At 43.4% G+C, this 20,029-nt stretch overlaps 3 protein-coding genes across 4 annotated transcripts in view; 1 reads left to right on the top strand and 2 right to left on the bottom strand.

Annotated features, from left to right (window-relative positions):
* Positions 1 to 20,029, top strand: part of LOC139609635 (protein NLRC3-like) — a 243,837-nt gene that overhangs the window by 24,690 nt on the left and 199,118 nt on the right. The gene's annotated exons all lie outside the window — the stretch shown is intronic.
* Positions 1 to 20,029, bottom strand: part of LOC139609599 (protein NLRC3-like) — a 362,291-nt gene that overhangs the window by 297,558 nt on the left and 44,704 nt on the right. The gene's annotated exons all lie outside the window — the stretch shown is intronic.
* Positions 1,736 to 18,732, bottom strand: LOC139609940 (protein NLRC3-like). The gene is made up of 6 exons (XM_071465010.1): positions 18,602 to 18,732; positions 10,526 to 11,968; positions 8,268 to 8,441; positions 5,378 to 5,554; positions 4,568 to 4,744; positions 1,736 to 3,712 (listed from the first exon to the last, which is right to left on the bottom strand). Exons 1-6 carry the CDS (start codon positions 18,730 to 18,732, stop codon positions 3,700 to 3,702), a joined length of 2,115 nt encoding a protein of 704 aa, XP_071321111.1. The 3' UTR covers positions 1,736 to 3,699.

Raw genomic sequence — 20,029 nt, 5'->3', positions numbered from 1 at the left:
CTATTCAGAAATCAGCCTTACCTACAACATAATGATGAGCTGCAGTCACAAGTGGACCTCATTAGCTTTGTGACGTTACTGATCAGTTACATTTAGTTTAAAGCTGACGATAGTCAGCAAACAAAATGCCAGACAGATCAAATGTTTATTAACTTACCTCACGACTTGCTCATAAAGTGCAGGGTTCAGATGGAGAATCCTCCAAAAGAAACTCCAGAGCTGGTTTTACCCGCTCCATGGTCAGCAGGTCTCATCATGAAATACAGTAGCATCCTGTATTGGTGGGGTTCTCTGCCGTCGATTCAAACACCATCCCCACAATGCAATGCGATTCACAGTATATTACAGTATTTCATGGAAAATGGTAAATATTGCCCATCATGCATTGTTTTCTACAGTATGGTGCAGTATCAGTGGGAAACAGTATGATACTGGCAGAATTTGGCTGTTTTTTTACAGCAGTTTGTTCAAGAGCAGGGTCGTTAGTTTGGCTGTTACAAACTACATGTGGCTCAGTTTGACAGGAAGTCGTCACAAATAACTGCTTCACTTTCACGTATTTGTAGTAAATTTTACTGACAATATTAAATATAAAAATAGTGGAAAGACTGAGAAAAATCACCACGGTCAAATAATCAACAGGTGTTTGATTTACTACACTGTAAATAAATCAATGTTTTCTCCTGACAGCAGAGGTTGGAGGGGACAGGACATGTGGAGGTTGGGCCTGTTATAATACCTCCACCCAGTCCTGACTGTAGCATATAGCTGTGGAGAACAGTGGGAAATAGACAGAGGGCTCAGTAATGACAGGACATAAAGCTTCACTGCAGCACTGCACAGTTTTAGTTGTTTTTTTAAAGAAGACATGACGTATAAATCTGCTTCTCAATGAGAGAAAGTGAACGTAATAACTTTATCTGATGAGTTGTAGTTATCTGTCACATGCAGCATCCATATCTTAAAAATGCCTAAAAGACAATTTAAATGTAATATTTCTGCCTGGTTATGATTTTTTTAAATGTTGATTCCAATGTGACTTTAGGCTCTGAAGCTTCAGACTGAATGTTGACACGTTTCCCTCTAACATCACAAATAAATGAACTCTTCACACCTGAACTACCCACGATATCAACGACTGCAGGTTTAACACCACCTTACTTGGTCAGATACAGTCTGTGGATATAATACATCCATGACTGGGACACATCTCAGTCAAGATGGCGGCCACTCCGTTCATATTCATCTGTGGCTGAAGACAAAGCTTTGATTTTCACACCTGATAACAGATTTGAAGTCAACACCTGACCATAAACAGTAACTTCATGTTGTATTGAAGTAGGAAATAGAAGAGCTTCGTTCACATGTAGCAGAACTGACTTTCAGCGAGCTAACTCAAACTAACTGAGCAGCTTAGTGATCAGTAACTTTACACTGAGACCATGGAGATGTCTGAAAAAAGAGGGAGAGGCAGAAGAAAGGATAAAACAGATCAGATCAGAGTATCTTTTCAGTTTTAGGCAGTGACGTCTGTTGGTTCTGAGACTGAAGTCAACGCTGCAGATTCACATTCTGATGCTCGTTCAACAAGTCCTGATCGTACACCGAGACCTGACTCTGCTCAGGACTCTGATGTGGGACAGACGCCCCAATCATGGACCAGATTCTGAGTCTGGAATCTTATCAGTTGTTCAAAAATATCTTCAAAGTCTTCAAAAATCACCAGGAGGCACAATTCAGTGCAGCAGAGATTTATTGTCCACAACAAAGCAAAAAGTTGATCTGAATACATGACACGTGACCTCTTCTTTTATAATCCAAAATCTGCCCACGCCTCCTCTCATATTTCACCAGTCTCCACCGAAACTGTCGTGTCCACCAAACCTGACCCCTCCCAGGTCATGTCTATTTTCTCACAGTCAAAACCATTTTCAGTAGAAGACCTGGACTGGATGAATACCTCATTATCTATCCAGACTGGGACAGAGCTCGTTAGACATAAATCTTATAAACTACATTCATGAGGCTGATCTATTTTTTCTTTCCGTGAAGTCCATGCCCAGTGGACACCATTATATTCCGATTCTCTTTCACTACATTTTTTTTTTTTAACCATGTTCTCGTCCAGGAATACACCATTATGTTCTGACTTTTTCCTGCTGCATTTTTTAAAAACAATATATTTACTTGAGTTTAACATAATCAGTGATACACACGGTTTACACATATTGTGACATTATTCTTCACACTTCAATCTTTTTTGTGATGAGTATAGTAATTATAGTAATCATTATTGCAGACATAGTATATTTAGCAGATACACAGAGAACTTAGCTTATAATATTATACTACAACTCCTGCACTGAAGAAGGGTAGATCTGAGGCAGCCCCTGCTGAAGTACGAGACAGTACTGTGATGCTGCTGGTGGAAAAATAAAAGAGCTGACGGTCTGGAAAAGAAGGTGAGGATCTGGAAAAGGTCATTCAACAAAACACAGAGAGAATCAGCAGCTTGAAAGAAAACTCAGAGTTCTTCTTCAACAAGGTCCAAGATAGGAGAGACGTCACAGCCACACTTCACTCAGGCAAAAGGTCGACTTCACAGAAATCAGTCCAACAGGACGACGGCACATGATCGACAGGCTAAAGGTCGAAAGGTCAAGACAGAAAGTAGTCGCACACTGGCTCACTGAGAAATATACACAAAGGAACAAAAGGATGGACCACTGTCACAAGGGGGGCAAGAGGAACTGGATCAGAGGGAAGGGAACACTGACACTAAATACTCTGGGGGAGGGGGGGACAATGAGACACAGGTGAAACACATTAGGGCGGGGCCAGGTAATCACACAGGAGGGCAGGAAGTGAAGGGACCACCGGGTGAGTATCAAAATAAAACAGGAAACACAAATCCTGGAAACATTAGGGGAGAAGACAAAAAGGACTTAGCTGGACTGACGAGGAGCGACAGTACCAGTGTTACAAAGAGCTTCACAACAAACACACAACACAACAATAACACACACAGTCATTTAGGAATAAACTGGCAGCTTTATGGAATAAAAGAGGAGTCAAACGTCAAAACAATGACAGATTAAAAACCAGGAATCAAACAGGAAGTCAATATAAAAACATTATTGACCATAAAGGAGGATTTAAAGTCCAGTTAATTAATGATCCATTGAATCAGTGACACTTGTTGACTCAGCATTATAATGGAGAGATGAACATTTTTCAAGCCTGTCTGAAAACAACACTCACATGTTCATATACACAGTGAAAGAGTTGTTGGTCTGTGTGATTGTTCCTCCTTAACACAACTTGAATGAAGAGATGGAGGATAAAAACAACATGTTCCTCCTGTACAATAATATCTGGTAAAGTTCAGCTGAAGAACATGAGGCTTCAACGTCTGAGTCAAACTAATCTTCAGAGTTCAAGTCATTTTACTGTGAAATTCCCTCTTTGTGAAGCTCAACAAGGAAACTGTTCAGAGCTGAACTTGATGAGCTTTAAGTCCAGAGACACTGATGATGCTCTGTCAGATCCAGAGGAACACACAGGGATGATGGTGGACTGGACTCTGTGTGTGACAGTGGAGCTGTTCTCAGATCAGTTCAGACTGCAGCACTGAGAGTCATCTCCACTTCTTCTGATTCCTCTGTCAGTCACTGCTGGATCAAGCTCTCCTCTCCACTCTCACCTCCAACATCTGTGTAGAGAAGAAGAAAGCAGAGGAGATGAATCAGTGTTTACAGAGACTCACTTCATCAGTCAGTGATGCAGCAGGGACTTCAGTCCTGTTCAGACCAGATGTGCAGCAGCTGCTTCCTCTCAGCTCTCATGTTAACGTGTTGGAGTGAACACACTGAGCTGGAAGCTCACAGACCTGCAGAGACGTTCAGCATCAAGTCTGTTCACTCTGCACATTTCACTCAGTCCACAGTGGAAACAAAGTGCTGAGTCAGCAACAGGTCAGTGATGGATTCACTCCTGTTCCCTGTCAGCTGATGTCACTTTAAACACAGAGTCTCTGTGTGTTGATCAACATGTGAGCTGCTTCTGAAACATCACCTGACTGAACATGGAGGCTGTCACTAAGAGCCAGGGACTGTCAGGCTCCATCACACTGATCTCAGAGCTGTGACACAGATGAAACTGATCAGCTGTTTAGTGTTGAAACCAGAGAACAAACAGTCTCAGATCAGATTGGACACTTTGATGAATGAGGACACTGTCTCTGTCCATCTGTGAGGCTGTCAGCTGGAATCAGCTTTATTTCCTGTACACATCAACACAACAACAACAGTCGTCTTCACATCAACTCAGACTCATGATCACAACAAGCTTCTGGCTGCTCTGATTGGCTGACTGTTGTCTCTCTCTCTCTGTCTTTCTGTCCAATCCTGAAGCCTGTCCCCGTTCTCCTCTCACAGCTTCACTGAGGAAAGCAGCCACTGAGGAGGTTGGAGGTTCACAGGAAACACTGGATCTTTGCTCTGATACTAACTGTGTTTAGTACAATACTGCTGAGAGCAGCATGGACTGACTCCGCCCCTCTACTGACCTCAGAGTCTCCAGTCTACAGTCTGGACTCTCCACGAGACCACGGAGATCCTTCAGGTCTGAATCTTTCAGGTCGTTGTTTCCTCTCAGGTCCAGTTCTCTCAGATGGGAGGGGTTGGACTTCAGAGCTGAGACCAGAGAAGAACAGCTGATCTCTGACAAATGGCAGCGCCTCAACCTGAATAAAGAATCAAAGATGCAGATCAATGATTGATAATCAATCAGATTTGTCCTGATCAATGATCTTTGTCTAAAATGAGTAGAGTGACTTTGTCCTTCTGTTATTGTGGATCTTCATCATGTCTGTACAACACAACATTGTCAACACAACAGTTGTGTGTGTTGTGTTACAGATGAAAACACACACACACAGTTTGATCAAACAGACATTAGTCCTGACACTTCACTGAAATCTACTGAAAACAAGAAGATTGTTTCTTCACTTTCTTTGGACAAATATTAGTTGTGAGGACCTTGTGTATGTTGTTGTGATAAAAATGAATTGACTTGAACAACTAACACTGGACATTTTCTCCAGTGGATTTAGAAAACATGAGTCCTCTGACTGAGAGAAATACGAGTGTGTGAGCTGTGAAGGTTGAACTGAAGTGAACAGACATTATTCATGACAAGTGAGTGAAATGAGCTGAAACTGAAGAATCATTCTCAGCCTGAGAGAAGAACAACTGGAAACATGAGACAACAACTATTTACAATGTCATTCATTCATTCACAGTCAATGGTTTCAACTTGTATGTGAAGCTTCATTAGCTGTGGATTCAAGATATAAGATCTACAACAGTGAACTGACCTCAGAGTCTCCAGTCTACAGTCTGGACTCTGCAGAAAACCACACAGACCCTTCACTCCTGGATCCTGCAGGTCCTGGTTGAAGCTCAGGTCCAGTTCTCTCAGATGGGAGGGGTTGGACTTCAGAGCTGAGACCAGAGAAGAACAGCTGATCTCTGACAAACTGCAGCCCCTCAATCTGAATAAAGAATCAAAGATGTAGATCAATGATTGATAATCAATCAGATTTGTCCTGATCAATGATCTTTGTCTAAAATGAGTAGAGTGACTTTGTCCTTCTGTTATTGTGGATCTTCATCATGTCAGCCTTCTACACACATCATCCAAATGTCAGCACAACATTCATACAGCTGTTGATGTGAACACAGGTTGATCAGCTGCTGCTGACCTCAGTTCAGTCTGTAATCAGAGGAGAATCAGAGGATTCACGTCTGTTTAGTCTGTTCCCTCTCTGACACTACAGACATCAGCACAGAAACAAAACACTGAGGACGTGAACAAACAGTGAGAACTCAGTCACACTGTTCAGAACAAACATGGTGGAGCAGCTTCAATGTTCCAAAGTCACCAAACAACTGCACAATGTCACATTTACAGGAGGAGGGAAAAGATTTCTCTGTGTCCACATCTTTAAAGAAGAACTTGTGTCACTGTTGAGAACTTGAGGAGGACGAGTGCTCGGCCTCAGTCTACCACCGGTGTTACAGCCCATTCTGTGAGCCGTCAGATTCTGTGACCTGCAGCAACAACCAGTTCACCTTCAGGTAACGTTCAGAGCCTCCTGCTGGAAAACACCACAGATTTATTCAGCTGATCTTCACTGAATGAGGAAGTAGAATTCATCTGATTTTCACATCAACCCCCCAGTGAGGAGCAGACTGAGTGAGGACGGGGTTAATGAAGGTCACAGAGCAGAGATAAAACCTGTGCTCACAGTCCTACAACCCTTCAGCTCAGCACAACGTCCACGGTTTAGGTCTGATAGTTGATGAACAGAGTTTCTCTGAGTGTCAGTGTCAGTCTGCTCTGGTAACTGCTCCTGAACCACAGTCACATGACCACTTGTGTTATTCATGTGATTAGAAGAAGCTCCATTCTTCAAGATCAAGTCTGAGCTTTTGTTGTGTTCACACACAATCAACTAGATATGACATGAAGGACACCTGGAGCGCTTTGAGTTCCCAGTGCACAGGTTCAGAGAAGCACAACGTGGACTTGATCTGAGCTGTTTCCTCTCAGAGGCCGTTTCTCCTGCGTCCTCCCATGGTACTGTCAGCTCCACAACATACACAAGCTGCTGTGTTTCTGACCACAACACAACATCTGCTCTCAGATCAGTGGCAGCTGTCTCCTGAGGAACTAGGAGCTGTTTTCCTGGATCTCCTCTGATTGGCCAGTCCCTCCCTGCCTTCAGCTGCATCACGCCTGTTCAAAGCTGCTTCCTGAGTCCTTCACCCTCACCAACAAATCAAATCCATCTTGTCTCCTTCTGCCTCCAGTGAGTTCACCTCTGAGCTCTGACTCTCAGTGGCTGCTGGGAGACACCTCAGCACCTGCTGATGTCTCCAGGTGTGTGGGCCTGGAGACAGGCTTGTTTTAGCCCCTGATAGAAGGAGCCACATGAAGCTCCACCTGAACATAGAGGACATGTTGGCTCCTCAGCTGTTTATTCACTATGATGTTGGGGAGGTGGGAGCTGCTCATAAATTGCTCCCAGCATCAATCTAATCCTTCCTGCCTCCATGTCCCAGCTGAGTTTCCTCTTGTCTCCACTTTCCCGCCTCAGCCACTGGCCCTGCTTTGATCTGGTTTGTGTTGCAGTCTGAAGGTCTGTGGCTTCCCATGATGCTGCAGTGCTGACATCAACACACAACAACAGCTGCAATATTTGTTGGTTGCAGAGAGCTGCAGCTTTGCTGGTGTTCAGATCAGCAGCAGCAGCAGAAGATCTGTGAGACTGTTGCAGTTTGATTCTCATCAACTTTCTGATTTTAACATCAAACTCTGTCAATTCTCTGCTGCTCTGAATCACAAACACTGTGACTGCTCTCATCCAGGGGCCGAGTGGGGCCCTTCATTTTACCTGGAGATCACCAGTCCCAGCTGTTAATAACACACAAAGACAAACAGCAGCTAACACAAGCACAGGGCTGCTGCCCAACAACTAGCAGCTAGCTATACTAGCCACATTTACTATGAGCTGAGCTAGCAGCTAGCTACAACGCCCCTGCTTAGCATTTCAGCTGCCGGCTCTTTACTGGATGTTGAATCTCTCTGTGATTGTGGAACATTTCTCTGCTTCCTCCTCCAGTATTTGTTCTTCTTCATTCTTCTCTGCTCCACCTTTCTCCTTCTCTTTCTGCTGCTGCTTCAAACCAATGTGAACAGTGAACACACACGTTCCCTGATAACACCAACACGTCTCTGATGACTCTGTACCAGCCCCACTTCACAGCTCTTATTGGTCAGCAGCTGACCAATCACAGTTCAAGTCACCCTGGGGTTGTACCACCTGAGGAGGGGCCGCTCATTTACCACCCAACTGCAAATATAGACTTGGTAGCGTCTGACGTGCTGAGAGAGACAAGAGGCTGCGAGGCTCAGTTCAGGCTGCAGGATGGTGCAGCGAGGTAGACCACTTTTATATAACACAATATTATTAGTCTACACAATAATCAGTCTGGCCCCGGCCCCCAAACGGCCCCCGGGGATTCTCCTGACCCTCCCCATCACCACTCTGCTCCTGGTCTCATCTTCCTTCTTTCTCTTCACTGGCTGATTTTTTAAATCCTCACACAGAAATCCTGAAAATGAACCAACCAATGAAAAACTGGAACTTCACAGATTTGGTCTGAATATAAAACTACAACAGCTCCAGTCAGTGAACTGACCTCAGAGTCTCCAGTCTACAGTTTGGACTCTCCAGTCCAGCACACAGCTGCTTCACTGCTGAATCCTTCAGGTAGTTTCCACTCAGGTCCAGGTGTCTCAGATGGGAGGGGTTGGACTTCAGAGCTGAGGACACGACTTCACAGTGAGTCTCTGAGAGTCCACAATTAACAAGTCTGTGATGAGAGAAAATATAAAATGTGTCAGAATAAAATCAGACAGTTTGTAATAAAAGACACTGAAGTTAAAATGCATCTGATGAGAAAAGATGATGATGTGATGAACATCTGCTCTTCACATCTGTGGCTCAGCTCATCTGATCTGATTGTGTTTGACATGAAACAATAATTCTCATCACTCTCTCTCAGACCTGCAGAGTTTCATGGGAATCTTTGTTGTGCAGATGAAGGAGGGAAAATGATGTTACATTTCTGCTTCCACCATATGATTTGATCCAGAGTCAGAATCTTGTTGAGAAAAACAGTTTTATTCTCCACTGTTTTTAAACTGACTCCAGATTGCTTGGCTCTGCTGCCTCTCTGTAGAAGTCAACACACACCACTGCATAAAACACATCTGGCTCATTGTGGTGAATCAGTGGCAGCGCCCACGTTGAGCATTGAACAACATTTTCCTCATTTGAAACTGTAAACCAATAGAAAATCAATATGTGGCGTCATTGTTGATGTGGTGGCGGGCTGTCACAGATAAATCAGTGTGTGGGAAACACTGAGGTCTAATCTACAGATACTGAGCCCACACACGTCTTAATGTCCGGTGGGAACATTTCCACACCGTGGCATCCCTACTCCAGAACATTTCTCCTGAGCTCAACTCAGTCAACAGTTCAATCTAATCTCTGTTTGCTGCCTGGTTTTCACAGAAGGTCCTCACAGAAACATGACACTGAGCTCTGGTGTGTAGAAGAAGACTGAATCCTCCCATTCTGCTCTGATAGATTCACACCTGTGTTCTTGGCTGAAGCTGAACATTTCCTGATACGACTCTCCTCTACAGCAACAAGAGAGAAAACACCTGGGACTTTCTGTCTCATTCAACACAATCTATGGAAAGACTTTAAAGCTCCACCATGACACTTGAAAAAACACAAGTTCACTCTTCAACATGAAAAGTTCAATAATCAATAAAGCTCAGCCTTGATCAGGTCAATACACTCAGGGGTTTACATCTCCACTCTTGTTCTGCTTTGACCAGTTGAGTCATTTCACTGATGTGATGACTTTTCTCTGCTTGTGCAGCTGTTACATTCTGTTTGATCATGAACCATTATCCCATCAGTGTTTGTTGTTTTTGTCTCCTGTGATTTAAAGGGGGGGGGCGTCCCCTAACATCCTCCATGCTCATCATGACTTCAGTCATCTCTGGACAATGATTCAGGTCTTATACAAACTTTACTAAACACCTGCTAGAACCTGCTCATTAGAGCTTCACTGCATTCACTGCTCACTGTCAAACACTGATGACTGTTGTCATAGAAACCTCATGAGTCCTGAATACAGACCTCCACAGATTCATCACTGCTCTCCTGTAACACTGTCACAATGGACAGTTTCAACAAAGCTGAACCAGAGATATCTTCTTTTTTCATTCACACATTCTTCTTCCTCAGAAAAACCTGCTGCCTACATTACCCACAATGCACCTCAACCACCAACCCTCATCTGTTAGATTAAGGTGTGTTATGCAGCAGAGGTGAGGGGGGGGCGCAGAGGTCTGGTGTCATCTTCAGACTCCGCCCACACTGACTCAGGTGACATCACCTGAGGACATTTATCAGACTGCACAGCTGGAGACACTAAAGGTTTAATACTACTGTTTTCTCATATGCAGGTGTCCTCCCCAACACCTGGAAACACCTGGAAACACCTGGAAACACACTCTGAGGTGTAAGATCAGTGGAGCTGCTTTAATTAGTTTGATCAGGTTTGAATTAAACCAAAAAGACTCAAAACAACACAGAACATTAACAAATCAATGAAGCATCGAACAATTATTACAAATAAACAAAACAAGTGTTTTTATGAACTTAACAGCAACAATCACAACCAACTGAAACATCTACATTTTGGTGCTCACAGCATTTACAACACCTCCAGAAAAAAAACACAGCTGACCTTTGATTGTTTCAAAGTAAAACTAAGAATAATGAGAATAAATGAAAACTGTGTTTATCTGAATTTGACTCAACTACTGATGTAATCTACTGATTGATAATTATATTGATCATGTCTGGACTCACCGAGCCTTCCTGCAGTTCCTCACAGCTGGGATCAGTCTCTGTCGTCCGTGATCTGATGTGTTGTACTTCTTCAGGTCAAACTCATCCAGAACCTCCTCTGACATCTGCAGCATGTAGGCCAGAGCTGAGCAGTGGATCGCAGAGAGTTTCTTCTCTGATCTGGTCTTTGACTTCAGGAACTCTTGGATCTCCTGATGAACTGAGTGGTCCTTCATCTCCATCAGACAGTGGAAGATGTTGATGCTTCTGTCAGGAGAGATTTCATAACTGTTCATCTTCTTCAGGTTGTTGATGGCTCTCTGGATGGTTTCTGGATGTTTCTCTGTCTGACCCAGCAGACCTCCTAAGACTCTCTGGTTGGACTCCAGAGAGAGGCCATGAAGGAAGCGAACAAACAGGTCCAGGTGACCATTTTTACTTCTGAGGGATTTCTCCATGGCTGCCCTCAGGCAGACATCCAGGGGTAGATCAACATATTGTTCTCCCAGGACCTCTGTGTTCCTGTTGGTGTAACAGTGGAACATGTAGACTGCAGCCAGAAACTCCTGAATGCTCAGATGAACAAAGCAGTAGACTGTTTTCTGGAAGATCACACTCTCTCTTTTGAAGATCTCAGTACAGAGTCCTGAGTACACTGAGGCCTCTGTGACATCCAGACCACACTGCTCCAGGTCTTCTTGGTAGAACATGATGTTTCCTTTCTCCAGATGTTCAAACGCCAGCCTCCCCAGCTTCAGAAGAACTTCCCTGTCAGCCTCCATCAGCTCCTGTGGACTCGTCTCATGTCCCTCATCATACTTGAGCTTCTTCCTCTTTGTCTGAACCAGCAGGAAGTGTGAGAACAGGTCAGTCAGGGTCTGGGGCAGCTCTCCTCTCTGCTCTGTAGTCAACATGTGCTCCAGAACTGTAGCAGTGATCCAGCAGAAGACTGGGACTTGACACATGATGTGGAGGCTCCTGGACTTCTTGATGTGTGAGATGGTTCTGCTGGACAGCTCTTCATCACTGGATCTCCTCCTGAAGTACTCCTCCTTCTGGGTGTCAGTGAAGCCTCGTACCTCTGTTACCCTGTCAACACATGTAGGAGGGATCTGATTGGCTGCTGCAGGTCTGGAAGTGATCCAGACCAGAGCTGAGGGAAGCAGGCTCCCCTGGATGAGGTTTGTCAGCAGCAGGTTGATTGATGACGTCTGTGTGACATCAGACACAACCTCCCTGTTGGTGAAATCCAGTGAAAGTCTGCTTTCATCCAGGCCGTCCAAGATGAACAGAACTTTACAGACAGCCAGCTGCTCTGCTGTGACCTTCTGTAATGTTGGATGGAAAACATGGAGCAGCCTGAGAAGACTGTACTGCTGCTCTCTGATCAGGTTCAGCTCCCTGAACAAAAGCAGAACCAGCAGACTGACATCTTGGTTCTCCAAGCCCTCTGCCCAGTCCAGACTGAACTTCTGCACTGAGAAGGTTTTTCCACTGCCAGCGACGCCGTTGGTCAGAACCACTCTGATGTGTCTCTGTTGGTCAGGTAAGGCTTTAAAGATGTCCTGACACTTGATTGGAGCATCATGGAGGGTCTCCATCTTGGAAGCTGTCTCCAGCTGCCTCACCTCATGTTGGGTATTAACCTCTTCACTCCGTCCCTCTGTGATGTAGAGCTCAGTGTAGATCCTGTTGAGGAGGGTTCCACTTCCTGTTCCATCACTTCCTTCAGTCACACGTTCACATCTGCTCCTCAGACTGATCTTATGTTGATCTAAAACCTCCTGCAGACCACTATCTGCTGAAAGAGAAGAGACAATGTCAGACTGAAGACAGAGAATCTGAGAATCTGCTGATTATTTTCATCAGCTACAGAAAAACTGAAGAGCAGCAAAGAAAAGCTTTTTAATGTTGTGCTTTTCAGAATCATCTGAAATGTCAGTGCTGTGTGATAGAACAACTGACACTGGAGAAAACAACAGGTCCTGGTTTCAGAAATGAAGACATCAGCAGACACATGTTCAGTCTCACTTTGTACAGTGCTGGTCTGACTGGCTGTCTGCAGTCCAGGTCTGGTTCTGGGTCTTTGTCCACACTGGGGACAGGAGGGGTCTCCTGAAGACCCAGACTGGTCCCAGTATGAGGTGAAGCACTGTCTGCAGAACCAGTGTCCACAGCTGGTAGAGACTGGATCCTTCAGGACGTCCTGACACAGAGCACAGCAGGACAGCTGCTCCTCCACAGAGACACCACTCCTCTTCCTCCCTCTGTGAAGACATGTCTTCATCACTAACATGTCACAGTCAAATATGTCTAATAACTGAATCATCTTCACCTCAGTTTACAGTAGAAACTGTCTCTCAATTGTAATTGGCCCAAAACACCTCAGAGATACACTATGTGATAATATACTGACTCTGGATGACATCACCTTGGCCTCCAGTGCTACAGTCAGAAACCTTGGTGTCAATTTTGACCAGGACTTGTCCTTTACTTCACATATAAAGCAAGTCTCTAGGACAGCCTTCTTCCACCTGCGCAATATTGCTAAAATCAGACCCATTCTGTGTCTAAAGGATGCTGAAAAGCTAGTTCATGCATTTGTTACCTCAAGACTGGACTACTGTAACTCTTTATTGTCAGGATGTCCCAAAAATTCAGTAAAAAGCCTCCAATTGATCCAGAATGCGGCAGCACGAGTACTGACAGGAACTAGGAAACGAGATCACATCTCTCCTGTGTTAGCCTCTCTGCATTGGCTCCCTGTAAAATCCAGGATAGAATTTAAAATCCTCCTCCTGACCTACAAAGCCATTAATGGTCAGGCACCATCGTACCTTGGAGAGCTTATAGTTCCCTATTTTCCCAATAGGACACTTCGCTCTCTAAATGCAGGTCAACTTGTGGTTCCCAGAGTTTGTAAGAGTAGAATGGGGGGCAGAGCCTTCAGCTATCAGGCTCCTCTCCTGTGGAACCAGCTCCCAGTGTGGGTTCGGGAGGCAGACCCCCTCTCTACCTTTAAGATCAGGCTTAAAACTGTCCTGTTTAGTAAAGCTTATAGTTAGGGCTGGCTCGGGTATGTCCTGACCCATCCCTTAGTTATGCTGCTATAGAGCTAGACTGCTGGGGGATTCCCATGATTCACTGGGCTCTCTCTCTCTCTCTCTCTCGATTACTTTATGCCGTTAACTTTGTATTTTTTCTCTCCCGTAGTTTGTGCTTCTCCTCTCTCTCCCTCTCTCTGTTCTCATTCTGCAGGTCTCTCTGCCTCTGGAGCAGCAGGATCCAGATCCACCACTACTCATCTTTACTATTAACCACTGTTACCTGTCATTATTATTGATAACACCATTACCTACACAGCTGTTCCTGGTCTCTCTCTCTCTCTTCTCTCCCCTCTCCTCCCCCCACCCCCTCTTTTTTTTAATCTCCTCCTAAACCGTCGAGGCAGACCCCCCCACCCTGAGCCCGGTTCTGTTGGAGGTTTCTTCCTGTTAAAAGGGAGTTTTTCCTCCCCCCTGTCGGCAAGCGCTGCTCTTTGTGGGAACTGTTGGGTTTTTCTCTGTCTTACCCTGTAAAGTGCCTTGAGATAATGTATATTATGATTTGGCGCTATACAAATAAAATTGAATTGAATTGAATCTTACTGCGAGTCTGAGGGTCCAGGTTCAGGACTGAGGTCTGGAGGAAAAATGTCTTTGGACCGGTCACTCTTCATAGACAGACAGCTGGATCCTGGAGACTCTGCTCTCAGTCTGTGGTTCTGGCCTCTGCAAACACAAACATGTTTTTATTCATATCACATCGATCACTGATCAATTCTCTGATGACAGAGTCATAGTGAAGATTGAAGTTGAATTCACTTTTAAAAATTCTGATCCATAATTTCAATGAAAATCAAAACCAGTGGCAGAAATTCACAGATTTTAAAATTCAAAATCTGCTGAGACAGACTTTCTTCCCCACACTACAGACAACAGAGCTGGTGGTAAAGGAGGCCTGCAAGCTGCTGAGACGTGCTGGTCTCATTCAGCCCAGCAGGAGGGTCCTCACATCGAAAACATTGGAGCAAATATTCAAAAAGGAATCATTTGGATGAACTGACCACATTTTATCAATCTAAACAGTCACGTTCTCACCTGGAAAAGTATGAAAACTCAGTAAAGTGATATGAAAACAGTCCTAGGACCAAGGTTGTAAGAGCTTTGAGTCTGGATTGACCGTGGATAACACTGGATTGAGCTTTTATTTTGGTACTTCCTCTGAACAGCAGTGTAAATTAGCATATTAGCTAAATATAGTGTTTCACTAATGTTTAGATTTAGCATTCAAATTTAGATTTAACATTTAAATTTAACATTAAAGTTGACTAAATATGGTGAAATGTTGTTATTTCAGAATGAACCACTTTACAATCAGCGACCCATATTACATAGAGCCTGAAATCTGTATAAACAGCTGACAAATATCTAGTTTGATATTAAAGAGGCTCAGTCATTTCCTCCAACAGCTGCTCACTGTAGTTTGGATCAAACTAACTGTGGAGAGTGAAGCTCTGACATGTGAAGCTCATCATTCAGGCTGTAAAATGATCCTGCAAAGTGTGGTCAACTCTGTTAGATCCCAGCTCATCCAGGTTCACCAACACACTGCTCTCTTCTTCTGTGGCTGCTTCTCTGCTCCACCACGGCCCTTTAATTACTGACATCTTTACATCTCTGTCATGTTCATCAGCTGCAGCAAAAATATGCACAAGAAAAAAGTCAAACTCTTCTTTGTTGGGATCATTTCACAAGAAACCAGCTCCTCAGCAGTCACTGTTAATACACTGATATGTCAGGCAGCTGGTGTCAGGGTGGGCGGTAAGATGGCGGGTTGAGCAGGTGCTTTTTTCAGGGCTCCTCAAGATAGTCCAAAAACTTTATCCTTCATTACTAACTGTCCAATCCAATGTGCTGAAATGAGGAAACAAAAGATAATTAAACCCACCACGCTAAGACTGGAACCGCAAAAACAAGAATCTTTGTCTGAAGGGGAAAGAAAAAACGGCAGGTGAGTCATGGAGCACAAGTGACGTTACTCTGCTGAGTAAGATACAGAAAGACACAGAATGAGGTGGAGTCTGCAGATCAAAGGGTTGGAAGAGAAAAGAAAATGTCAGCGCACAAATCATCCAAATCCTCAAGAGACTCGTCCCAGAGACAGAGTCAAAGATGGAGGATGTGGTGGATAATTTAATATAAATGTTTGTAAGGAACTAAAGAGGAAAAAGTATGAAAGTAATTTTCTCCAAGAAATATCTCAGTGTTGTAGGAAACAGATCTAAAACTTCAGGAGAAAAACAAACTGATGGAGTCACAAACCAAGTCAGATGATCTGTGTCTTGAAAGTGTCTGTGTCTTGTGCCTTTATAAGATCATGAGCCAAATGTCTGGAGGCAGGTGAGAAAAACTCCTCATGTTTTAGTCACTTAGAGAAAAGTAGACAACAGAGAAACTCAAATACAAGTCTACTGATAAATGGAGTCCAATGCAAAGAACCAGAGAGTTTAGAGAAAGAAGTGTTGACGTTTTCCTCCGATCTGTGCTCCTCACTCTACTCTTTAGGTGAAGCTGTCGCCTTCTCTGATAGAATCCAGGATGGTATCCCACGTATTGAGGATCCTTCAGGGATTTGTGTGAGACAGAGTTAAAAACTGAGGATTCGGACTCAGCGATCCTGAAGATGGCTTCCTACAAATCTCCAGGGACAGATGGCTCACAGCTAAGTTTTATCAGCTCTTTTGGAAAAGATCTAAGAAATGTATTATTTAAAGAGTGGATAGAGAAGAATGAACTGATGTCAAGCATGAAACAATCAGCCTGATTCCTAAATCAGGTAAAGACAAAAGAAGTTTAGATCATTTCAGACCAATCACTTTGTTGAACACTGACTATAAAATACTCTCAGGGGCTGTTGCTGCGAGACTGAAGACAGGTATTTGGTCCATAATTAGTGAAACACAGTCAGGATTTTTGAAAGGAAGGTCAGTTCATAATAACACAAAGCCTGTATTAGACCTTCTTGATGGTTGTGAAATAATCCAAGAGAGTGGGTTTATTTTATTTCTAGATTTTTACAAAGCATTTGATTCTGTGGAACATCAGTTTATACTGGAAACTTTGAGGTTCTTTGGTCTTGGAGAGACATTTATTAAGATTATAGAGCTGCTGTACAATGGAGTCTACAGCTGTGTTTCTCTAGGACATGGCACTTGGCCACCTCTGTTTGTAATGGTGGCAGAGATGTGATCTATTCTGATTAAAGCAGTGACATTGAAGGTTAAATGTGATGGATAAACAAATAATAAGAAGTCAGCTGGTGGATGACCCAACTTTGTTCTTATAAAATGAAAATCAGATCCTTTAGCTTTGCAGTCAATCAGTTCTCCAAAGCATCAGGTCCATGGTTCAACATCAATAAATGTGAAATAATGACAGTGCAGGAGCGCCCCCTGCAGTCAGCATGTAATATACAGGTTCAGAAGGAGGGGAAATCTTTAGGAACTGTTATTTGTAGAGACAGAATTATGAGTGAAAAGAGGAATATCTGTAACAATATGGAAAAGTGTCAGTCAGTTCTTCACAGATGGCTGCAGAGAGATGTCAGCATGTCTGGGAGGATTTTGTTCACAAAGATGGAGAGTTTGTCCTGACTGATTTACCAGCTCTCTCCTTCCCCATATCACCGACAATGATCCAAACTATAAATAAAGTTCATTTAAGACCAAATGGAGAAATAAATGTCAGTATATAAGGAGAACTGATATCATTAAAAACTATGAAGAGGAGGAGCACATGTGATTGATCTTGATATTCTGAGTGGTGTCTTGAAACTGAAGTGGTTACAGTCTTTCATCTTTTTGGTTCATTGTCCCTGATGTGATTTTCCAGAACATGGGAGGAACAGACTTTCTACTACGCTGCGACTTTGAATTTAGCTCATTACCAGTCAAACTCTCCACTTTCCATCAGCAAGCCCTCCTCTACTGGAAATTAATATACAGACATAATATGACACCACATAACACACCTGTGTGGAACAACACATATGTTCTACACTGTGAAAAATCAGTGGATTTAGATGAGTGGAAATCTGAAGGAATCTGGGCTGCAGCTCATTTTCTGGATGACAGTGGAAATGTGTTACAGCACGAGATGTTCTGTGAGAAATTCCAACTCAAATGTTCTGTTCAAACCTTTAACAGATTGATTAAAGCCGTACCAGTCTCTTTGAGATCAGTGGTTAAAGATCTCTCCTGGGCTGACACAGCTCTGCAGCGCAGGAACTGACTTTTGAGACAGTAAATGTACAAAGTTATTAGAAACAGTCTGTTATAGGAACGCTACCACAGCCCAGTTAAAAGAAATTCTATACTGAGGGGATTTGAGGTTGAGGAGGTGAAGGTGATGAGGAGAAGATATATTTCACTTCCTCTCCCTCCTGAAGTGAAAGAGGTGAACTTTAAAATCTTAAATGAGATTTACCCAACAATCAAGTTGTGAAGACTGAGGTTTAATCTTGATGTGAAGAACTGAGTGTTCTGTGAAAATGAGACTGAAAGCTTGGAACATTTATTCTTCCACTGTGGATCAGTCTTTCTGGAGCGACATGTGGAGCTGGACACAGTCCAAGAGGATCATTTACAAATGCAGGTACTTTAAAACCAAACCATGTATAAATCATTGGCTGAATGAATTGAAATCACTATGCAAGTCTCTGAAGCTGATAAAGGATAATAAGAAAGCCCTGAAGTTAGTTTATTCTCTTGATTTATTTCAATGAATCTTCTTCTTAATCTTTTCATGTACTCCTTTTTTTTTTTTCTTAAAGTTTAACTTTATTTATTTAATGTGCTTCTGCTCAACCTCAGTTTTTCCTGTGAAGAAGCTAAACTGCCTTGTTTGTTTGTATCTTGATTTGTTTATGAATAAAGTTTATATCATAAAAAAACTACAGCAGCTGTTACAGGAAGTGACATCACTGCAGGAGCTCAACACACTAAACACTGTTACAGAGACAGTTTGGAGGTTCACAGGTTTGTAGCAGGTCTCTTACTGTGAGTCTGAGGGTCCAGGTTCAGGACTGAAGTTGAAAGGATCATCTTTGGACCAGTGACTCTTCACAGACAGACAGCTGGGTCCTGGAGACTCTGCTCTGTCCTCCTCTTCCTCCACACAATCACTCATCTTCAGGACTTCAGTCAGTCTGAGAGGGAAACCAGTAACACTGACTGTGAGCTCACACACACAAGAGTCAGGACAAACAAGCTGCTCAAGAGACACACACACACACACACACACACACACACACACACACACACACACACACACACACACACACACACACACACACACCTGTACAGTATAATAAAGTCCACCTGCTCAGTTCTCTTGGCTCAGTTGTAGGTTTCATATTATTCAGCTCATCACCACGTGGAGTCAAACTGTTGAACAGGAAGTACCACACCTCATGTTGTTCCTCCTTTCCTCTCAGTGTCTCTGTGTGGACAGAAGTCCACTGTGACTCTTCTTCCCTCCACAGTCCACAGGGACAAACTGACTCAGAGACTTTGACAGTAAAATAATAATAATGTTGTGTTAACACTCACCTGCCTCAGCCTTCAGTTTCCCTCCTTCTGCTCCGTCCACTTCAAATGGAGTCTGAGCTCACTGAACACTTTCACTTTCAGCTGCTCCTCCCCTCTGCAGCTACAGGAAGTCACATGAATTCTTGTAAATGAGTCCTCTGCAGTTACAAGAAGTCACATGACTCTGTATGCGCGTGCACGTGTGTGTGTGTGTGTGTGTGTGCTCCAGCACAGGTGGTGTACCATCTGTTGTGTGTGTTCAACAGAATTATCTTGATTTCCATTCATCTAATATCATTTTCAGGTTGAACTGGATCAAACATTATATTAAGGGTAAAGATGTCATGACCTGCTGTGAAAAGGTTGCTCCACCCCCTTTTCACTCTGCCCTGATCCCCCACATTATCATTGTGTTGTTGTTATCATTGGTGGAGTGTTTTATATTTTGAGTAAATGTTTCTATTAATTTTTCAGGGATTGTTTTATATTTGGGCCTTGAGATATTTTTGTGTGGTTTATGTTGGAAAGGTCGGCCCACTCTGCATATTTTCAGGTCTCTGTCTGAGTGGGGTTAATTAGCTGCTCAGCCAGGGAGAGAGGAAACAGGTGTGTGCTATCAGGTCGTTTTAGTGTGGGTAGTGGTAGTGTGGGGTTGGGATTCTTGGGATGGCGAGCATTTTAGCTCACCCCCATACTTACCTGAGAGGATGGTTTGCTCCACGTAGGTGAAGGAGAAGATTAAATGCAATCCATTCAGGGGTCAAAGGGGAGAGAGATGTAGAGCAGGTGGCAGCTTGCTGTGAGGCTGCAGTTTTAGAATTTGTTATGGTTTAGGTTCTTTTTCTTTTTGAATTGCCTGGGATTTATTTTGTAGTATTTCTGTTTTGTAGTATTTT

Source organism: Trachinotus anak, unplaced genomic scaffold (assembly GCF_046630095.1).
Source record: "Trachinotus anak isolate AG129_WGS33_773 ecotype Australia unplaced genomic scaffold, CSIRO_AGI_Tana_v1 ptg000026l, whole genome shotgun sequence".
NCBI lineage: Eukaryota > Metazoa > Chordata > Actinopteri > Carangiformes > Carangidae > Trachinotus > Trachinotus anak.
The sequence above is the reverse complement of the archived record's forward strand: the minus strand, read 5'-3'. Positions and strand labels throughout refer to the sequence as shown.